A 20,322-nucleotide genomic window follows, 5' to 3' on the forward strand; every position below is an offset into this window, starting at 1 on the left:
TAAAATATAACATGTTTTTATGTTTACCTTCAGTAGCTCTATGGAAATTCTAAACATGTTTTGCACTATTCACAAATACTTAATACTAACATTGGATGCAAATCCAAGTCTAAACTTGGTTCTCTCTATATAAATGATTAACCACATTCAGATGACTATGGTGTAACTCCTTTGCAGTTCCACTTCTAAAATGTTCCTTTCCTTTATTTTTGAAGGCCACTCAGCTTCCAGAACCACCACAAACCCACCCCACCATGCCAGGCTTAGGAATTGCCTTATCTTTATCCAAGGCCCCAATGAAGACTTTTGAAGCAAAAATGGAAATAGCTTGAATGCAAGGGTAGAAGTATGCTGAATCTAGGAATGCCGAACCCTCACTCCCAACTATCTTCACTCCCTCATGCCACAGTGATTCACTCCCAGCCTTGTCCCACACTGAGCTATTGCTGAGGACTTGCCCTGCTATAGTGATAGTCTACTCCGAAAATATTCTGAGGCAATGGATACCTCAATATATAGCCAAAGAAGAACCATTTGCATCTATGAGCACAGCATCTTTTGCAACATAACTTAGCTTTAAAAGATAAAGAAGGGAAGCAAGGGGCAGGGTGGAGAAAAGAGTAGAGGCAATAGAGAGAAGATTCTTTCCATGACATTTCCTAACTTTGTTAAAAAATTGAAAAGAAAAAAAACACCACCCAAGTACCTCAAAAGAAGTAGATTATTCCTGGGTAGGGAGCTCTGTTTCAATATCTTGTACCACAGATATTGAAACAGATAAAAATCCTGATAAGAAGCACTATATTTTAGTGATGGATGAAAAATTCACAGGTTACCCCTGGGACCAGCAAGAAGGCCAAAAGGAACAGGCCCAGGCTGACCTCTTCCAACTCTAAATTCCATGACAATGGCCCACCTGCAGACAAGGAAATGCAAGGAGAAAGGTTGTGGAAAGCCCAAATTGTTTTCATAAGGTTTGAAGGGTAAAACATTTGTTCTTGATTCATAAGAAAACATTACAGAGAGAAACCAAGATGGTGGCATAGGTAAACATCTGAACTGCTGCCTTGCACAACAATTTCAAAACTACAACTATAAGGAAAGGGAAAAGTACACTGACACTCACAGGAGCTGTGGAAGGCAGAGGTATAGAGGAGCGCATGCAGAAAGGGCTGGCAACTGAGTATGCAGCTGGCTTTCTCAATCAGGAGGGAGCCAAAAGCTCCCAACTGCTCTGAACTCCAGTTCCAGGCGAGACTCTGGGGACCCAGACTCATACGGGGAGAAACTGGACTATCTGGCAGAAGGTGAAACTCAGGGGTGGCTTTCTTTCAGAAGTGCTTGCAGCGATTACTGTAGGACACTGAGACCCAGGGGCCTCTTAGGGCAGGTCTGACAGGAAACCATTGCTGTATGCTCACTCCCAGACTCTGCCCCATTCAAGCTTAGCACAGAGGCTTTTGCAAATGAATTTTCTGGTCCTTTGAATTCTAAACTTACCTAACAAACTGCTGCTGAGTCACTGAGACCCATAGCATTCAAAATAAGGCCCAAGGCCCCACAGCAGCTTGCACTGCTTCACAGCTGGGCCTCATCTGGGCATCTCCAAAACCAAAACAAAGAAAAGGAATCTGCAGATCTCTCCGTAGCTCCTGCTGGGTGGCCTCAGGCAGAGGCTAAATTAGCACATCCTTGGACATCGAAGAGCCAGTGTATCCAGGGGTCAGAATAGGACCATCCAGATTACAACTTTTTTCAGATCCATAAGGGACACATTCAGGGGGCAGACTCAGTGAGTACGAAAGACCCACTGAAGTAAGTCTTGCCTCATAAGGGTGTCTCCAGCACAGAAGTTCTCCCAGAGTAGACACAGCTGATTTCACAGCCAATTGGCCTGGAGGTCAATTCCTCCCAGTGATACCAACAACAATCAAGGCTTAACTACAAAACTGTGCACAAAGCCCACGGAGGGGTGCACCTAGAGTGTCCACCTCAGGTAACTGGGGGGGCTGAGCCACTAGACCCTGTAAAAATCCTAGCACAAAAAGCCACTCTATCAACTCAGGGAAGCAGGCAAAATGAGGAGACAAATGAACAGGTCACAAATGAAAGAAATGGAGGAAAGCAAATGACTGGATATAAAGTTCAAAACAACGATTATAAGGTTACTCAAGAATCTTTTAGGAACCGCCGATAAATTTAGTGAGACCCTCAAGGATATGAAAAAGGACCAATTAGAAATTAAGCATACACTGACTGAAATAAAAATAATATACAGAGATCCAATAGCAGACTAGAGGAATGCAAGAATGAAGTCAAAGATTTGAAACACAAAGAAGCAAAAAACACCCAAGTGGAAAAGAAAAAAGAAAAAAGAATCCAAAAATATGAAGATAGTGTAAGGAGCCTCTGGGACAACTTCAGGTGTACTAACATCCAAATTATGGAGATGCCAGAAGAAAAGAGAGAACAAGATACTGAAAACCTATTTGAAAAAATAATGACAGAAACTTCCCCCACCTGGTGAAAGAAATAGACTTAAAAGTCTAGGAACTACAGAGAAACCCAAACAAAAGGAATCCAGCCGAAACTGGTTTGGCTCAGTGGATAGAGCATCGGCCTGCTGACTGAAAGGTCCCAGGTTCGATTCCAGTCAAGGGCTTGTACGTACTTTGGTTGTGGGCACATCCCCAGTAGGGGGTGTGCAAAAGGCAGCTGATCAATGATTCACTCTCATCAATGTTTCTATCTCTCTATCCCTCTCTCTTCCTCTCTGTAAAAAATCAATAAAATATATCTTATAAAAAAAAAAAGAATCCAAAGAGGACCATAAGACGACACATCATAATTAAAATGCCAAGGGCAAAAGACAAAGAGAGAATATTAAAAGCAGCAAGAGAAAAAGTTAGTTACCTACAAGGGAGCACCCATTTGATTGTCAGCTGATTTCTCAACAGAAATTATGCAGGCCAGATGGGAGTGGCAAGAAATATTCAAAGTGTTCAATAGGCAAGAACCTACAACCAAGATTACTCTACCCAGCAAAGCTATCATTCAGAATTGAAGGTCAGATAAAGAGCTTCACAAATAAGAAAAAGCTAAAGGAGTTTATCACCACCAAACTTTAGTATTATATGAAATGCTAAAAGGTATTCTTTAAGAAGAGGAAAAAGAAGAAAAAGGTAAAGATAAAAATTATGAACAACAAATACATATCTATTGACAAGTTAATCTAAAAATCAAGTGAATAAAAAATCTGATTAACAGAATAAACTGGTGAATATAATAGAATCAGGAGCATTGAAAGGGAGTGGACTGACAATTCTTGGGGGGAAAAGGATGTAGGGGGGGAAGGGGTTAAGGGCAGAGGATGGGGTAGGAACCGGGTGGAGGGGAGCTATGGGGGAGGGGGGGAGAACCACAATTGTATATAATAATCTCTCTCCCTCTCCCTTCCTCACTAAAATCAATGAAAATATATATTAAAAATAATAAATCTTTGACTACACAAGACTATAGAGATAGTCACCTATGCTTTTTTCCCCAAGAACTTTATCATTTTTTCTTTTCCACTCTGAATGCAATTTCACCTTTTTCTTGAATCAGATGACACAACAAACTGTTTCTGGACTCTTATTCTTTTTTTTCTTTTTTTAAATATATTTTATTGATTTTTTACAGAGAGGAAGAGAGAGGGATAGAGAGCCAGAAACATCGATGAGAGACATCGATCAGCTGCCTCCTGCACACCCCCCACTGGGGATGTGCCCGCAACCAAGTACATGCCCTTGACTGGAATCGAACCCAGGACCTTTGAGTCCGCAAGCCGATGCTCTATCCACTGAGCCAAACTGGTCTTGGCTGGACTTTTATTCTGTTTCATTGGTCTATGTGTCTATCTTTACACCAATACAACATTATGATTACTATAGCCTTATAACACATTTTGAAACCTGGTAATTACATCCTCCAGCTTTATTCTTCAATTGCCTTGGCTATTCTTGGCTTTAAAAAATTGTTAACATGGTATGTGGTTCAGTTATTTGGATCTTCTCTATTCTCATTGAGTGATACTTTGTGATTTTTCTATATAAAGTTCTTACATATGCATCACCATCTTCACCTAAAAACACTCTATATGACCTAGCCAGTTTGGCACAGTGGATAGAGCGTCTGCCCATGGACTGAAGGGTCCTGGGTTCGTTTCTAGGCAGGGCATGTATCTTGGTTGCAGGCTTGATCTCTGGCCCATACAGGAGGGTAACCAATCAATGTGCCTCTTTCATATCAATGTTTCCCTCTCTCTGTCTCTCCCTCTTCCCTCCACTCTCTCTAAACATCAATGAAAAAATATCATATGATGATTAACAATAAATAAATAAATAAATAAATAAATAAATAAATAAATCTATTCTACACTATACTTTTATAGTAGGAGTAACTGCAGATGATTTTCATGTAACTAACCTATGAAACAGCCTGTAAAGCTATGATAATGCCAAAGTTCCTAAAAATAGTAAGTGTAAAATACCCTAAGGTCATAAGACTTATTTGCTATAGCAATAAATCAAGAAAAAAAGAACACATGCAATGTTACCCAAGATTTAGTAGATAAAACCATTACAAAAAAGAGCTTAACCTTACTTATGTACCAGTAAAGGAGTAGATGATATTGGCCATAGCCCAGTAAATTAGGACTAAATTGTACCCTTGAGAATGGGTTATGTGAATCATCGGAATAGTAAGCAACAAAATCAATCTAATCAGGCCAGAGTTTAAGAGAAAGCTTAGATAGAAAACTATAGGTTAGAGCAGCCAGAATCCCACAACAAAAACATTAAAACTATGATCCACACATTAAGACTATATAAAGAGTTAGTTTTTTAAAATAATCCATCTCTATTTCTTTTAGAGAAGAGACAAAAGGAAATTTAACCAAACTATTTCTAACTATATTAAACCTAGCTTATTAAATTATAACTAATCAGAAGTTAAAAACTCAGATGACCTCCCTGTGTTTTTTCACATTACTCCATTACTCACACAAGTCAACCCAAGCTGGGGATATAAAGAACACAGTTATACAGTATTTTCAAATCAACATAGAGAACTATGGGAAGAAAAACACCTAAGTGATTTGTTTTATTAATTTGGCTTATTATATAACATACATATCTTTTATGGTATAAATTTTTAAAATTTAAAATCAGTCCAAAATGCTCACAAGGTTAAAATTTCAAAATAATTATTTGCAAATATTTAACAAATTTTTCCCAAGATTTTTAAAAAATGACGCTCTATATTCTCACCTTACAAACTGTATCCACATCCCAAGGTAGTATAGTCCTCAGATCAATGATTTCACAAGACACTCCAAGCTTTTCTTGAGCCATGGAAGCCACCTCTCGGATTACATGAACCTGAAATAAGGAGAAAAATATGTAGAGAAAGAATACAGAAATTCAAGCCTAAAACATTAGTTGAGTTCTGACATTATTAATAGAAGTACTATTTAAAGTCGGAGGAATTGAATTTCATAGAGAATTAATAAATTTGTTTTACACATGTTGAACTCAATATTCCACCAAAATAATAAAGTATAAATGTCTATAAAACAGGTGTAAAGAGGTTCCTAGAGAAAGTGAGAGGAGTCATTACTAGAAATACTGGTTTCAAATACTGAGGTCAAGTCACAGGAGTAAGTGGGATTTCTAGGGAAAGCTTTCAGAGGGAAGAGTTAAAAGCAGAATCATGGAACCCTGCAGATAACCAACAAGTAAGGGGGAAATAGATGAAAATGAGCTTCAAAAACAACAAAACAAAACAAAAAAAAAGAAAGAAGCAGGAAGAAAATAAGGAGACTATGTATTCCAGAAGCTAAATAAAGAGAGTATCAAGTGCCATATACCATAGAAATATGGGATAGAGTTAGATTTAACAATTAGAAGGTGAGTGATATTAACAGAATAGTTGTAGTGACTTAATGGGAACAGAATTCATAAGGTGAAAAATCATAAGAAGTTAACAAATTAAATACTGGGGAAGAAATTGTTCAAGATTAGTAATCAAAGAAAGGAGGAAACTATACTAATACTAAAAAGAAAAATAAGATGGAAAAAATGTACTTTTTAGATAATGAAGAGATACACATTTTTAATAAAATGGACATGGAAAGAAGAAACTAAAGATGAGGAGAGAGAGGAACCGTTTGATACATCACAGTACTAAAAAAAAAATGTAATATAATATGAAACAGATTGGAGAGGTAGCTATGACAGACACCTCCCTTTAGAAGACAAAAAAACAAAACAAAACAGGAAATGACTGAAAGAGATGATAGGTATAAAGGGAAAACAAGTAATGGAAGTTACTTTCTAATGCACACTAATTTCCCTATTTAAAAGAGAGGCAAAGCCTGGCAGGTGTGGCTTAGTGGCTGAGCATGAACCCCTGAACCAAGAAATCATGGTTTTATTCCAGGTCAGGGCACATGCAGGGCACATCGAGGTTGCAGGCTTGATCCCCAGAAGAGGGCATGCAGGAGGCAGCCAATCAATGATTCTCTGTCATCACTGATGTTTCTATCCCTCTCTCTCTTTCTCTTTTTTCTCTGAAATAAATAAGAAACAATTTTTTTTTTTTAAATAGAGAGATAAAGAGAGAAGTACACATGTTGAGAGTGTCAGGGATGTGGATCAAAAGGTTTCCCACAAGAGGCAAGAAACAATGAGGACTGGAAAAGAAAGGAGGAGGTTGTGATACTGCAAATAATTTGCATTATCTTCTTTATACTACCATATTAAAGTTTAAAATAAACAAATATTTCCTTTACACAGAAAAAAAAAGAAAAACTGAGCACTCCTGTAAAAGGTGAAAAGGTAAGAGAGAGATTTCTATGGCCAGAGAAAGAGCTTTGAGCTTTAATGCTTGGAGATAGAGCAATGAGACAACCAGCACTGGGAAAAGTAGGTACAGATTATGGTGAAGTTTACTAGAAAAGAGAACGGTATGGAATTCTAAGGTTGGACCAGTGAATGGTCCACACGGTCAGTAAAGTAACCATGTTAGATAGCAGCAGATGAGATGAAAAAGAAAATATTAAAGTGTAGTAACAAGTAGTGAATAGGTAAAATGCACTACAAAAGAAACAAGTGTTTTAATTAATTCATCTTTGTAAACTCAACCTATTTTTAATGGCTTCGCAAGCCTATATAATAAAAGCCTAAGTGTCCAGTCATCTGGTCAACCATTCAACCAATCAAAGCATAATATGTTAATGATATGCTAAGGCCACTCAACTTTCCACTATGACATGCACTGACCACCAGGGGGCAAACAATCAACTGGTCAACCAGTTGCTATGACATGAACTGACCAACAGGAGGCAGATGCTCTGCCTGGTAGGTTAGCTTGCTTTTGGGGTCTGGCTGATCAGGATCCAGATGGGCCGGACACACTCTGGAGCCCTCCCATGGTCCCTCCCCATCTGATCAACCTCCTGCATCTTTCCCCAGCCCTGATCATGCACTAGTGGAGTCTCTCAGCCTGGCCTATACCCTCTCACAATCTGGGACCCCTCAGGAGATGTCAGAGAGCCGGTTTTGGCCCGATCCTGCAGGCCAGGACAAGAGACCCCACTGGTGCATGAATTTGTGCACTGGGCCTCTAGTATGCATGTATACTTTAATGACTGAATAAGCACCTGACCTTCCATCAAAAATCAGTACTAGCAACAAGACAAATCAGACACAAGGAAAGCATTGTTTTTAATTCTTCATAGTATCAGAATTAAAAGTAAGAGCTTCTAAGCACAAGAATTTTACCAGTTGGTATAAATGTTACTCACCTGAGTGCCCCAGGCAACTAGAGTAACATCACTCCCTTCCTGTATGACCTCAGCCTGGGACAAAGGGATGTTGTATGGTTCCACAGGAACTTGTTCCACTGAATATGAAACAGGGAGGTGGGGGGGAATGAAAGGTTAATTAGTTTCTCTTGTGTGACATTTGTACATAAAAGAATATAAGAAACTCATTGTGGCAAAGCTTTATTTATTCTTCCATAAATGTCAGGTCATTTATAACAGAAATGGCATTTACCATACAGCTTTGTGATATGACTACAAAGATGAAAAATACAATATAAATGTATGAAATATAGCAGCTATCCTGGAACAGAAAAAGCATGTTAGGTAAAAACTAAGGCTTTACACAATAATAGTTAGGCTATACACAATAATAATGTATCAAACTGTAACATACTAATGTAAGATGTTAGTAACAGGGAAAACTGGGTGTGGGATATATGGAAACTCTGTACTACCTTCAAACTTTTTTCTATAAATCTAAAACTGACCTGAATAATAAAGCTAAAAAATGTAATATATCTGCTAAAACTTTATTGGAATAAATTAAGTTCCCAGACAAGTTTTCTATTAAGGAGCAAATTTATAAAAGTCTGGGGGGGAGAGATAAAACCATATAGCACTGCCCAAAAGTAATCAATGCCAACAATTTCCTGGGTGTCTGCAGTGGACAGCTTTTTCTCTGTGGCATTCAGGTTTCTTAATCCTATTGCTACAATTTGGGAAATGCCCCATCTTATGAGGGAGGACCCTTTCTCCACTATAAAAGTGAAGTCCGTGTATTCAGTTTCTCATCTTCTCTTGTGGCTAGGGCATAAAACATGGGCTCTGCCAATCAAATGCATCCATGCCAAACTCTGAATTGGAAACTGTTCAGAATCTATTCCAGAGTACTAATAACAGTGGAGGCAGGTCTGTTATCCAGGCTCAGGGGTATTCATGATTCAGACTGTAGTTCCATGTCCACTGACAACTGCTAGGGAATATCTGCAGAGCCAATTATGCAGCGGAATTGGGGGCACTGTTTCTAGATAGATATACAGCCTCTAAGCCAGGTTCTCAGGCACATACAAAGACATATGTAATTTTTTTCTTTTCACAGAATCACATCATACATGCTGTTAAGAACAAGTTAAGAACCCTTCTATAATATCCCTTTTTCCCCACTTAGCAATATACCTTGGCCATATTTTCAGGTCAAAAATAAGATTTTTTTAAATCATAATTAAAAGTAAAAACTATAAATTTGTTATCAGTGATATAATAGAAAATTTTGTTCCTTGTATTTTTTTGTATATTTTCAATCCCATGACATTTCTATAACCAATACTAGAGAGAGAGAATTTTTTCAATCACCAATATCCTATATAATAAAAGGCTAATATGCAAATAGACCAAAAGGGGGAACAAACGAACATTCGAACAACTGATCACTATGACATGCACTGACCACTGGGGGGTAGGGAGGAGGCTCACACAGAGCATGGCAAGCATTGGCAGTAGGTGGCAGAGTGTGGAACATGGTGGGCTTTGGCTGTAGAGGGATGGTGAAGCAGGTGAGCAGGGGCGCCAGACCAGCAGGGCACTGGTTACTGAAAATTCCTTGCTCCCGTGCAACATAGACCCGCTTGGCGCTTGCACCTACTGCTGGTGCAGGCCCCGCTTGCACCCATAGCGGACACGGAGCTATCATTTGCACCCACTGCCAGTGCCTGGTGCTGGCCCCAATCACTCAATGCTGTCAGTGGGTGCAAGTGTTGGCTGCCAGCCCTGGTCGCCCCTCAGGAGCAGGGGGAGGTGGAAAAGCCCTGAAAGGCAATCGGGGCTGGCAGCTGCCTCTCACACCAGCTGATGGGAATGGCTCCCCTCACACCTACAGCCATTGCCAGAGCACCCCTCACATCTGCTGCTGGCACCCAGCACCAGCTCCAATCGCTTGGCGCCGTCAATGGGTGCAAGCAGCAGGTGCTGGCACTGATTACCCCTGAGGGCTTCTCCACCTGCTTCTGAAGGGTGATCGAGGCAGCAATCCTAAAATATTATTGTCTATCCCGGTGGTCGGCAAACTCAATAGTCAACTGAGCCAAATATCAACAGTACAATGATTGAAATTTCTTTTGAGAGCCAAATTTTTTAAACTTAAACTTCTTCTAACACCACTTCTTAAAAATAGACTCGCCCAGACGATGGTATTTTGTGTAAGAGCCACCCTCAAGGAGCCAAAGAGTGTGTGGCTCATGAACCGCAGTTTTCCAACCATGGGTCTATCCCTTTACAATAAGGTGACCAGACGTCCGTCCCTCTTTTGGCGGAATTTTTTTTAAAAATTCCGATTTTTAACAATTTGTCCCGCGTCCTGCGACGTTTTAAAAAAGTCCTGATTTTTGTAAAGATTCTTTTAAATCTTTTGGACTTTTTAAATACGCCACAGGACGCAGAACAAATTGTTAAAAATCGGGACTGTCCCGCCAAAAGCGGGACGTCTGGTCGCCTTACTTTACAGTAGGGGTGTCGAACTCAATCAGAAAAGGGGCCAAAATCTAAAATCCAGCCTAAATCGCGGGCCGAATGGTTTACTGAACAGTCATAAACTGTCATTGTGATGGAAATGCAGCGGAGTGCAGTGATGACTGCGCGCGGTGCGGGCCACATTGCAAGGCCTGGCGGGACGGATTTGGCCCGCGGGCCTTGTGTTTGACACATGTGCTTTACAGGAAAGGTTTGCCAACCTCAGTTCTAAGCAATGGTTTCAGAGGTGAATTCCAGCCCATACTTCTATCCCATACATTGACAGCTTAAATACAATATGAGATGGATGGATAGACCGATGGCTATATGGTTGGCTGGATGATGAATGTGTGGATGAGGATGAATAGAGAAACAAAGGAAGAGACAAACAGGAAGACAGATATATTCAAACGTATATCCTACATGGCTGTTCTCTGTGGCTAAACCAAAGTGAGGGTCAAGAACAACACGATGACATCTGGCAAAGATGCCAAAGGTGGCACATAGACTATCTGACAACATCAAATCTTTGCCAGCAGCAAGATCTGCAAGCCCATAGACAAGGCTTGAAGCCAGTACACACTCTGTCTTACTGGTCAGTGGCCATCATTCAAGAGTCCTGTCTTTCCTGCTTTGTAAATCAGTTACCAGCTAGTGATTAGTAAATCCCTGAAACACACAACTCTAAAGGCTGGCACACCAAAAAGGTTGTGCGTGCACCTCCTTTGGAAAGTTCAAATGAGAGACCGTTTCAAAGTATCAAATTACCCAAAATAGTAAAACCTCATTATTTTATCAATTAATTAAGGAACAAAATGGCAAAATTTAACCCCCCATCAAGAAAATATTCAGAGAATTAAATTCAAGAAGAATCTTCGATAAAAAAAAATCTCGCAGAAACTGGTTTGGCTCAGTGGGTAGAGAGTCAGCCTGTGGACTGAAAGGTCCCAGGTTCGATTCCGGTAGAGAGCATGTACCTTGGTTGCAGGCACATCCCCAGCAGGGGGTGTGCAGGAGGCAGCTGATCAATGATTCTCTCTCATTGATGTTTCTAACTCTCTATCCCTCTCTCTTCCTCTCTGTAAAAAATCAATATATATATATATATATATATATATATATATATATTTTTAATCTCTTAATTTTTGCATAAATTTAACCCTGAAAGGAGAGAACTTTAATGTGTTCAATTTCTCAAAACTTTGCAAATAGGCAACCCAGAGAGGAAGCTATAATTCACAGATACTTTTTAGTTACATTAATTTAAAAAATGTTTATAATAAAAGAAAGTTATTTCAAATCAACCTTCTTGCATTCCTATCCTATAGCAATGCGCTTTTTGAAAGAGGGCAGGTAAGAGGAGTTAGAGCATGAAACTTCAGGAAGTAAGGTGCACCCTATACAATAATATTACAGATTCCTGTCTTCACAGCAGTGGTACAGAGACCACTCCTTTATACCACATGCTGAATACATTTTGATCCATGAACTAATGAGTGGTCCACAGAGAAATCCTTCAGCATCAAGTATATGTTGACAAAAATGTAACTTAGAAAATAAGAAATCCAGCACTGGCCAGGTAGCTTGGCTGATTAGAGCACCATCCTAATACACCAGTTGTAGGTTCTATCCTCAGTCAGGTTACACACAAAGAATCAACCAATGAATGCATAACTAAGTGGGACAACAAAATGATATCCCTCACTCTAAAATCAATAACTTTAAAAAGAAAAAAAAAAGTTATTTCCAAGGCCAAAATAAGATATGCAATTTTTTGTTCAACTATCACATAAGATAGCTTTTCATGTATTTTGTAAGTTCCATATATATGCTCCCTCTGTAATTGCAAATATACTTATATTCATATTAGTTATATACTTATAGATTCATGGCATTACTTAGTTCATGCCTAGTCCCATTTTACTTACCATTCTCCTCCTTTTTCCTTCTAGTTTTCTTCTAAATTACTGTTTTGCTTTTGATATCTAGTAAATATATTTTTAAAATAAGGGAGAATATACAAATATAAATACTTTTATATATATGTATTCATTTAATACTTATTGCATAACCAATATTTGCAGACATAATGCAAGATGCTAGACTATGAAATTGTAAGAGGCAGTCCCTGTACTTGACAAACACACACTCAACTGGGAGTAAAAAGATGGAAAGAGATGATCAGGAAACAAACAAGAACATGACACAGCAGTAAAGACACATGGCTCTAGGAATACAAAGGGAAGCAACAACCTGATTAAAAGGATTGAGAAGACTTTGCCACCAAGGAGGGCACAAGCAATAGGAGTCTGAAAGATAAAGAGAAAATAAAAAAGGTATTCCGTGTAGAAACAAAAGGTGTATACAAAGACATGGAGGTGTGAAATTGTGTGTGTGTGTGTGTGTGTGTGTGTATACACACATCTACAAACACAGGTAAACACAGATTTACATGATTTTTCAAGTAAAGCTCAATACTCCCAAGTTCCTAAAAAAAACTTTTCCAATTCCTTCTGATTTCATGTATTAACAACTCAAGTAGAAAGCATCTGCAAGAGAATAATTCCTTCTTAAGGCTGTAAGTTCCCTTATGGGGTACAATCTTACCATTACAGAGATAATAGGGTCATTTTTCTGCCCTAGCACTAATCTACCATTAATGTTCATAATTGTGAAACTCGGTAGGGCTTTATTCATGTTGCATTATACATGATGCAGTGATCAAACATAAATGTTCTTTTTAAAGAGAGTTTATTTCTAAAATATACATTACTTCATGCTGCATGATTATGAATAACACAGTCAAAGTCTCCAGACCTGAGAAAGCCTATCTTACTCATCAGAATTTATGGTGCAATGGGAAAGGGGTGGGCAAATCCACCCAACCAGAGCCCAGGACTGGCTCTACTTCTGTATCTCTGTATCTAATTAACTTGATGATCTCTGACAAAGCATTATATTGCGTTTCTGTTTCACCTGTAAACAGTGAAAGCAGCATGTGGCTATCTACCACACCATAGGGTCAAAATGAGGCCATATTACAGTTATTGATGTAGACATCTTTCAGTTTTTAGAAGATCAGCTTCATAAGTTAAAATAATTCAATGGTATAGTCATTAAGACTATAAGAGGAAGTTTTCGAGGGCGGAGCTTGAAGATGGCGACCGAACAGTCGGACTTGTTCTGACTCTGGTCCCAGAACAGATAGAAGCAGCGTCTGAGTCGCTCAGGGAATGTTGATTGGCAGCTAAGGGGCAGCGGAATTATCAAGGAAGGTAAGGAAAGGTCCGCTGGACAGGATTTCCTGACCAAGTGGCCAGCACTGCCGCGGCCGCGGCGAGCTCTCCCAGCGAGCTCTCCTGGAGGGAAGGCTGCGCCATTTTACCAGGAAAGGAGGAGCCTCTCTGAGGCCTGGAAAGCCCACAGCGGGGAGGTCCATCGAGCAGCTGAGACGCCCTAATCGGCGCAGACACGTGGATTCAAGGGAGTTCATCAGTCACCCACGGAAAGGAGAAGGAATACCACATAACCAGACATCCTGAGAAGAGAGGCCATGGGGAGACAAAAACATAGTCCGCACATGAAAGAAAACCAGGCATCACCAGAAAAGGAAGTAAACGAGTCAGAGGTAAGCAGCCTACCAGAGCAAGAATTCAGAATAATGATCATAGGATGGCTAAAAAGCATGGAAGAGAAATTTGACAATAACCAAGAAGAAATGAGGAAGAACCATGAGGAATTGAAGAAGAACCATGAGGAATTGAAGAACCAAGAAGAAATGAAAAATGACATCGCTACCATGAAGAACTCAATAGAAAGCATCAAGAGTAGACTAGATGAAGCAGAGGACCGCATCAGTGACCTAGAAGATAAGATGGAAAAAAATACCCAAGTAGAGCAGCTTCTAGAAAAAAAGATTAAAAAGCAGGAGGAGAGCCTACGGGAGCTTTGGGACAATACAAAACAAAATAATATTCGAATAATAGGGGTTCCAGAAGGAAAGGAAACTGAGGTAGACATGGAAAAAGTATTTCAAGAAATAATGACAGAAAACTTTCCTGAAATAGAGAAGAAAAAACTCACACAAATCCAAGATGCTCGCAGAGCCCCAAGCAAAATGAATCCCAGAAGACAGACTCCAAGGCACATTATAATCAAATTGGCAAACAACAACGACAAAGTAAGAATCTTAAAAGCAGCCAGAGAGAGACAGAAAGTTACATACAAAGGAACCCCCATCAGACTAGCAACTGATTTCTCCACAGAAACTTATCAGACCAGAAGGGAATGGGATGAAATATACAAAGTCATACAAAGGAAGGGTCTGAATCCAAGAATACTGTACCCAGCAAGGCTATCAATCAAAATTGAAGGGGAAATCAGGAGCTTCACAGACAAAAAAAGACTGAAGGAATTTATCTCCACCAAACCAGCAATGCAAGAAATGCTAAAGGGTCTACTATAAAAATAAAGAAATAGGAAGTGAAGAAGGAACACAGGTATAGAATAAAAATGGCATCAAATATGTACCTATCAATAATAACCTTAAATGTAAATGGATTAAATGCTCCAATCAAAAGGCATAGGGTAACAGATTGGATAAGAAAACAAGACCCATACATCTGTTGTCTACAAGAAACCCACCTCAGGAAAAAAGATGCACACAGACTGAGGGTGAAGGGATGGAAAAAAGTTTTCCAGGCAAATGGAAATGAAAAAAAAGCTGGGGTACCAATACTTATATCTGACAAATTAGATCTCAGAGTGAAGGACATAATAAGAGATAATGAAGGCCACTTCATAATACTAAAGGGAACAATCCAACAAGAAGAACTAACCCTGGTAAATATATATGCACCAAATATAGGAGCAACCAAATATATAAAAAAAACTGCTGGAGGACATTAAGAGAGAGATTAATAGCAATACAATCATTGTAGGAGATTTTAATACCCCACTGTCACCCCTCTACAAATCATCTAAACAAAAAATCAGCAAAGAAATATCAATCCTAAATGACTCACTAGACCAGATGGAATTAATTGACATCTTCAGAACACTCCACCCAAAGCCACAGAATATACATTCTTCTCAAGTGCACATGGGACATTCTCAAAGATAGACCACATTTTGGGACATAGACAAAGTCTCTTCAAATTCAAGAAGATAGAAATCATATCAAGTATCTTCTCAGACCATAAAGGCATAAAACTGGAAATTAACTACAATAAAAATAATCCAAAGAAATCAAACACATGGAGACTAAACAGCATGCTATTAAACAAGGACTGCATTACCAGAGAAATCAAGGAAGAAATTAAAAACATCCTGGAAACAAATGACAATGAAAACACAACAATCCAAAATCTATGGGACACAGCAAAAGCAATTTTGAGAGGGAAGTTCATATCCTTACAAGCCCATTGCAAAAAAACTAGAAAAAAGGGTAACAGATGATCTAACTCTACAACTCAAAGAGTTAGAAAAAGAGCAACAAGAAAAGCCCAGTGTAAGCAGAAGGAAGGAAATAACAAAAATCAGAGCACAGATAAATGACATAGAGACCAAAAAAACAATACATAAGATCAACAAAACCAAGAGCTGGTTCTTTGAAAGAATAAACAAGATAGATGAACCTCTAGCCAGGCTAACTAAGAAACAAAGAGAGAGGACCCAAATAAATAAAATCAGAAATGAAAGAGGTGAAATAACAGACCCCACCGAAATACAACGGATTGTTACAAAATACTACGAACAACTCTATTCCAACAAACTGAACAACCTGGAGGAAATGGACATATTCCTAGAAAAATACAAACTTCCAAAACTCGATCAGGAAGAATATAAAAATCTCAATAGACCGGTGACTTGGGAAGAAATTGAAACAGTCATCAAAAAGCTTCCAGCAAACAAAAGCCCAGGGCCAGATGGCTTCATAGGAGAGTTTTACCAAATATTCAAGGAAGAACTAAAACCTATCCTCCTCAGACTTTTCCAAAAAATTCAAGAGGAAGGAACACTTCCAAACTCCTTCTATGAAGCCAGCATCACCCTAATACCAAAACCAGATAAAGACAACTCAATGAAAGAGAATTACAGACCAATATCCCTCATGAACATAGATGCCAAAATTCTCAACAAAATTCTAGCAAATCAGCTCCAGCAGAGCATCACAAAGATCATACACCATGACCAAGTAGGATTTATTCCAAGAATGCAAGGTTGGTACAATATCCGCAAATCAATAAATGTGATACATCACATAAACAAATTGAAAGATAAAAATCTATAGTCATATCAATTGATGCAGAAAAAGCATTTGATAAAATACAACACCCTTTCCTGATAAAAACTCTTAACAAGGTGGGAGTACAAGGATCATACCTCAACATAATAAAAGCTATATATGATAAACCCACAGCCAACATCATATTCAATGGGCAAAAACTAAAACCATTCCCTTTAAGAACAGGAACAAGACAGGGATGCCCACTCTCGCCACTCCTGTTTGACATAGTACGGGAAGTACTAGCCATTGCAATTAGACAAGAGGAGGAAATAAAAGGCATCCAAATTGGAAAAGAAGAAGTAAAGTTATCCTTATTTGCAGATGACATGATATTGTACATAAAAAACCCAAAAGACTCCCTTAAGAAACTAATTGTCTTAATAAATGAATTTGGCAATGTAGCAGGATACAAAATTAAGGCCAAGAAATCCATGGCATTTCTATACACCAACAGTGAAACTACAGAAACAGAGACTAAGAAAGCAATTCCATTTACCATCGCACCAAAAAAATTAAGATACCTAGGAATAAACTTAACTAAGGAAGTAAAGGACCCATATGCAGAAAACTACACGACACCGAAAAAAGAGATAGAGGATGATGGAAGGAGATGGAAGAACATACCATGTTCATGGATTGGTAGAATTAATATCATCAAAATGTCCATACTTCCTAAAGCAATCTATAGGTTCAATGCACTCCCCATTAAAATACCAACGGCATATTTCACTGACCTAGAAAGAACTCTCCGAAAGTTCATTTGGAACAATAAAAGACCTCGAATAGCCACAGCAATCCTGAGAAAGAAGAGTAAAGTAGGAGGGATCTCAATACCAGACTTCAAACTGTATTACAAAGCCACTGTTCTCAAAACAGCCTGGTACTGGCACAAGAACAGACATATAGATCAATGGAATAGAATCGAGAACCCAGATATCAACCCAAATCAATATGCTCAACTAATATTTGACAAAGGAAGTACGAATATACAATGGAGTCAAGACAGTTTCTTCAATAAATGGTGTTGGGAAAATTGGGCAGACACATGCAAAAGAATGAAACTAGATCACCAACTTACACCATACACAAAAAAAAACTCAAAATGGATACAGGACTTAAACATCAGACGGGAAACCATAAAAATACTAGAAGCATCCACAGGCAGCAAAATCTCAGACGTTTGCCAAAAGAACTTCTTCACTGATACTGCCCCTAGGGCAATGGAAGCTAAAGAGAAAATAAACAAATGGGACTACATCAAAATAAAAAGCTTTTTTACTGCAAAAGAAACCATCAACAAAACAACAAGAAAGCCCATGGTGTGGGAGAACATATTTGCTAATAACACCACTGATAAAGGTTTAATCTCCAACATCTACAAACAGCTGATACAACTAAATAAAAGGAAGATGAATGATCCAATTAAAAAATGGGCAATGGACCTAAATAGAATATTTTCAAAAGAAGACAGAAGGAAGGCCAAAAGGCACATGAAAACATGCTCAAAGTCACTAATTATACGAGAGATGCAAATCAAAACAACAATGCGGTACCATCTCACACCTGTCAGAATGGCCAACATCAACAAATCAACAAATGACAAGTGTTGGCGAGGTTGTGGAGAAAAAGGAACCCTCGTGCACTGCTGGTGGGAATGCAGACTGGTGCAACCACTGTGGAGAACAGTGTGGAGTTTCCTCAAAAAACTGAAAATGGAACTCCCATTTGACCCAGTAATCCCACTCCTAGGAATATATCCCAAGAAACTAGAAACACCAATCAGAAAGGATATATGCACCCCTATGTTCATAGCAGCACAATCTACAATAGCCAGAATTTGGAAACAGCCTAGGTGCCCCTCAGCAGATGAGTGGATCCAAAATCTATGGTACATCTACACAATGGAATACTATGCTGCCATAAAAAAGAAGGAATTCTCATCATTTGCAGCAACCTGGATGGAATTGAAGAACATCATGCTGAGTGAAATAAGCCAATCAATGAAAGAAAAACATGACCCCACTCATTTGTGGATAATAAAGATCATTATAAACTGATGAACCAAAAGATAGATATAGAGACAGTAAAGCAACAAGCAGATTGTCAAATTACAGTGGGGAGGAGAGGAGGATCTGGGGGAGATAATAGATCAACCGAAGGACTTGTATACATGCATATAAGTACAACCAATGGACATAAAACTCTGGGGATGGAGGAGATGTGTGGGAAGGAGGGAGGGGGGCAAAAAAAATCAATAAAATATGTAAAAATAAATAAATAAATAAATAAATGATTAAAAATAAAAAAAATTTTAAAAAGACTATAAGAGGAAGTTTTCATTCTAGAAACAGTAATTGTGACTCTTATTATCATTTGCTGTATAAAACTGATATTTAACTTATATTAGCTGTTATCTTTCGGAATAATCTCCTTTCAGATTTGCAGTTATTAATCATGGTGATGATTTTTTGATAATCCTTACTTCTATACCAAAAATTACTTTTAACACTGATGTTAAAAAGTATACAAACAGCCGAAACCAGTTTGGCTCAGTGGTAGAGTGTCGGTCTGCGGACTGAAAGGTCCCAGGTTCGATTCCGGTCAGGGGCATGCACGTTGGTTGCGGGCACATCCCCAGTAGGTGTGCAGGAGGCAGCTGGTTGATGTTTCTCGCTTATCAACGTTTCTAGCTCTCTATCTCTCTCCCTTCCTGTCTGTAAAAAATCAATAAAATCTATTTTAAAAGAAAAAAAAAGTATACAAACAGCCTTAGCTGGTTTGGCTTAGTGGATAAAGCGTCAGCCTGTGTTTGTTTCAGAAGGTATTCTTATTACTAAAATATCACTGAAAAATTTAAAAACTCACCAATTATTTTCAACTGAATAGCAATGCTAAATTGAAACAGCGAAGTCCTGGATCTATTTCAAATCAAATGCATTTGAATTCCTTTTCCTTTGATAATTAATTACTTTGAAAACCCCACATTTGTCATTCTTTTGCATAATGAGACAAACTAGATTTCTTTTCAAAACAGTTTGCAAACATATATCATAAAAGCAAATCTGATAAAGCAGCCAGTTTTCCTTACAAAACTTCAAAATTAACCTATTTTCTATAATTTAATGTAATAAGATTTTATGAGATGACTAGATGCCTGGTGCATGAAACTTGTGCATGGGGCCTGGGGCTGGGGGGGTGGGAGGTAATTCCTCAGCCCAGCCTGCACCCTCTCCAATCTGGGATCCTTCTCACAATCCAGGACTCTTGGCTCCCAACTGCTTGCCTGCCTGCCTTCCTGACTGCCCCTAACAGCTTCTGCCTGCCAGCCTGATCTCCCCCTAACCACTCCCATTCCAGCCTGATTGATGTCTAACTGCTCCCTTGCCAGCCTGTTTGCCCCCAATTTCCCTCCTCTGCCGGTCTGGTCTCCCCTAACTACCCTCCCCTGCAGGGTTGATTGCCTCCAACTGCACTTCCTTGCAGGCCTGATGGCTCCCAACTGCCTTCCCCTGCTGCTCATCTTATGGTGGCCATCTTATGTCCACATAGGGGCAGGATCTTTGACCACATGGGGGCAGCCTACTGTATGTTGGAAGATGGTCAATCTGCATATTACACTTTTATTAGATAGGATAGAGGCCTGGTGCATGGGTGGGGGGCA

At 39.0% G+C, this 20,322-nt stretch overlaps 1 protein-coding gene across 4 annotated transcripts in view; it reads right to left on the minus strand.

The window, feature by feature from the left end:
- BCKDHB (branched chain keto acid dehydrogenase E1 subunit beta) overlaps nucleotides 1-20,322 on the minus strand; it is a 193,443-nt gene that overhangs the window by 118,244 nt on the left and 54,877 nt on the right. For all 4 annotated transcript variants that reach the window (XM_036413219.2, XM_036413223.2, XM_036413222.2 and 1 more), the window contains exons 7-8: nucleotides 7,847-7,944; nucleotides 5,310-5,420 (exon numbers count right to left, since the gene is read on the minus strand). In XM_036413219.2, coding sequence (XP_036269112.1) covers nucleotides 5,310-5,420; nucleotides 7,847-7,944 — 209 coding nt within the window. The remainder of the gene's footprint in view (nucleotides 1-5,309; nucleotides 5,421-7,846; nucleotides 7,945-20,322) is intronic.

Source organism: Pipistrellus kuhlii, unplaced genomic scaffold (genome assembly GCF_014108245.1).
Source record: "Pipistrellus kuhlii isolate mPipKuh1 unplaced genomic scaffold, mPipKuh1.p scaffold_m20_p_5, whole genome shotgun sequence".
Classification (NCBI taxonomy): domain Eukaryota; kingdom Metazoa; phylum Chordata; class Mammalia; order Chiroptera; family Vespertilionidae; genus Pipistrellus; species Pipistrellus kuhlii.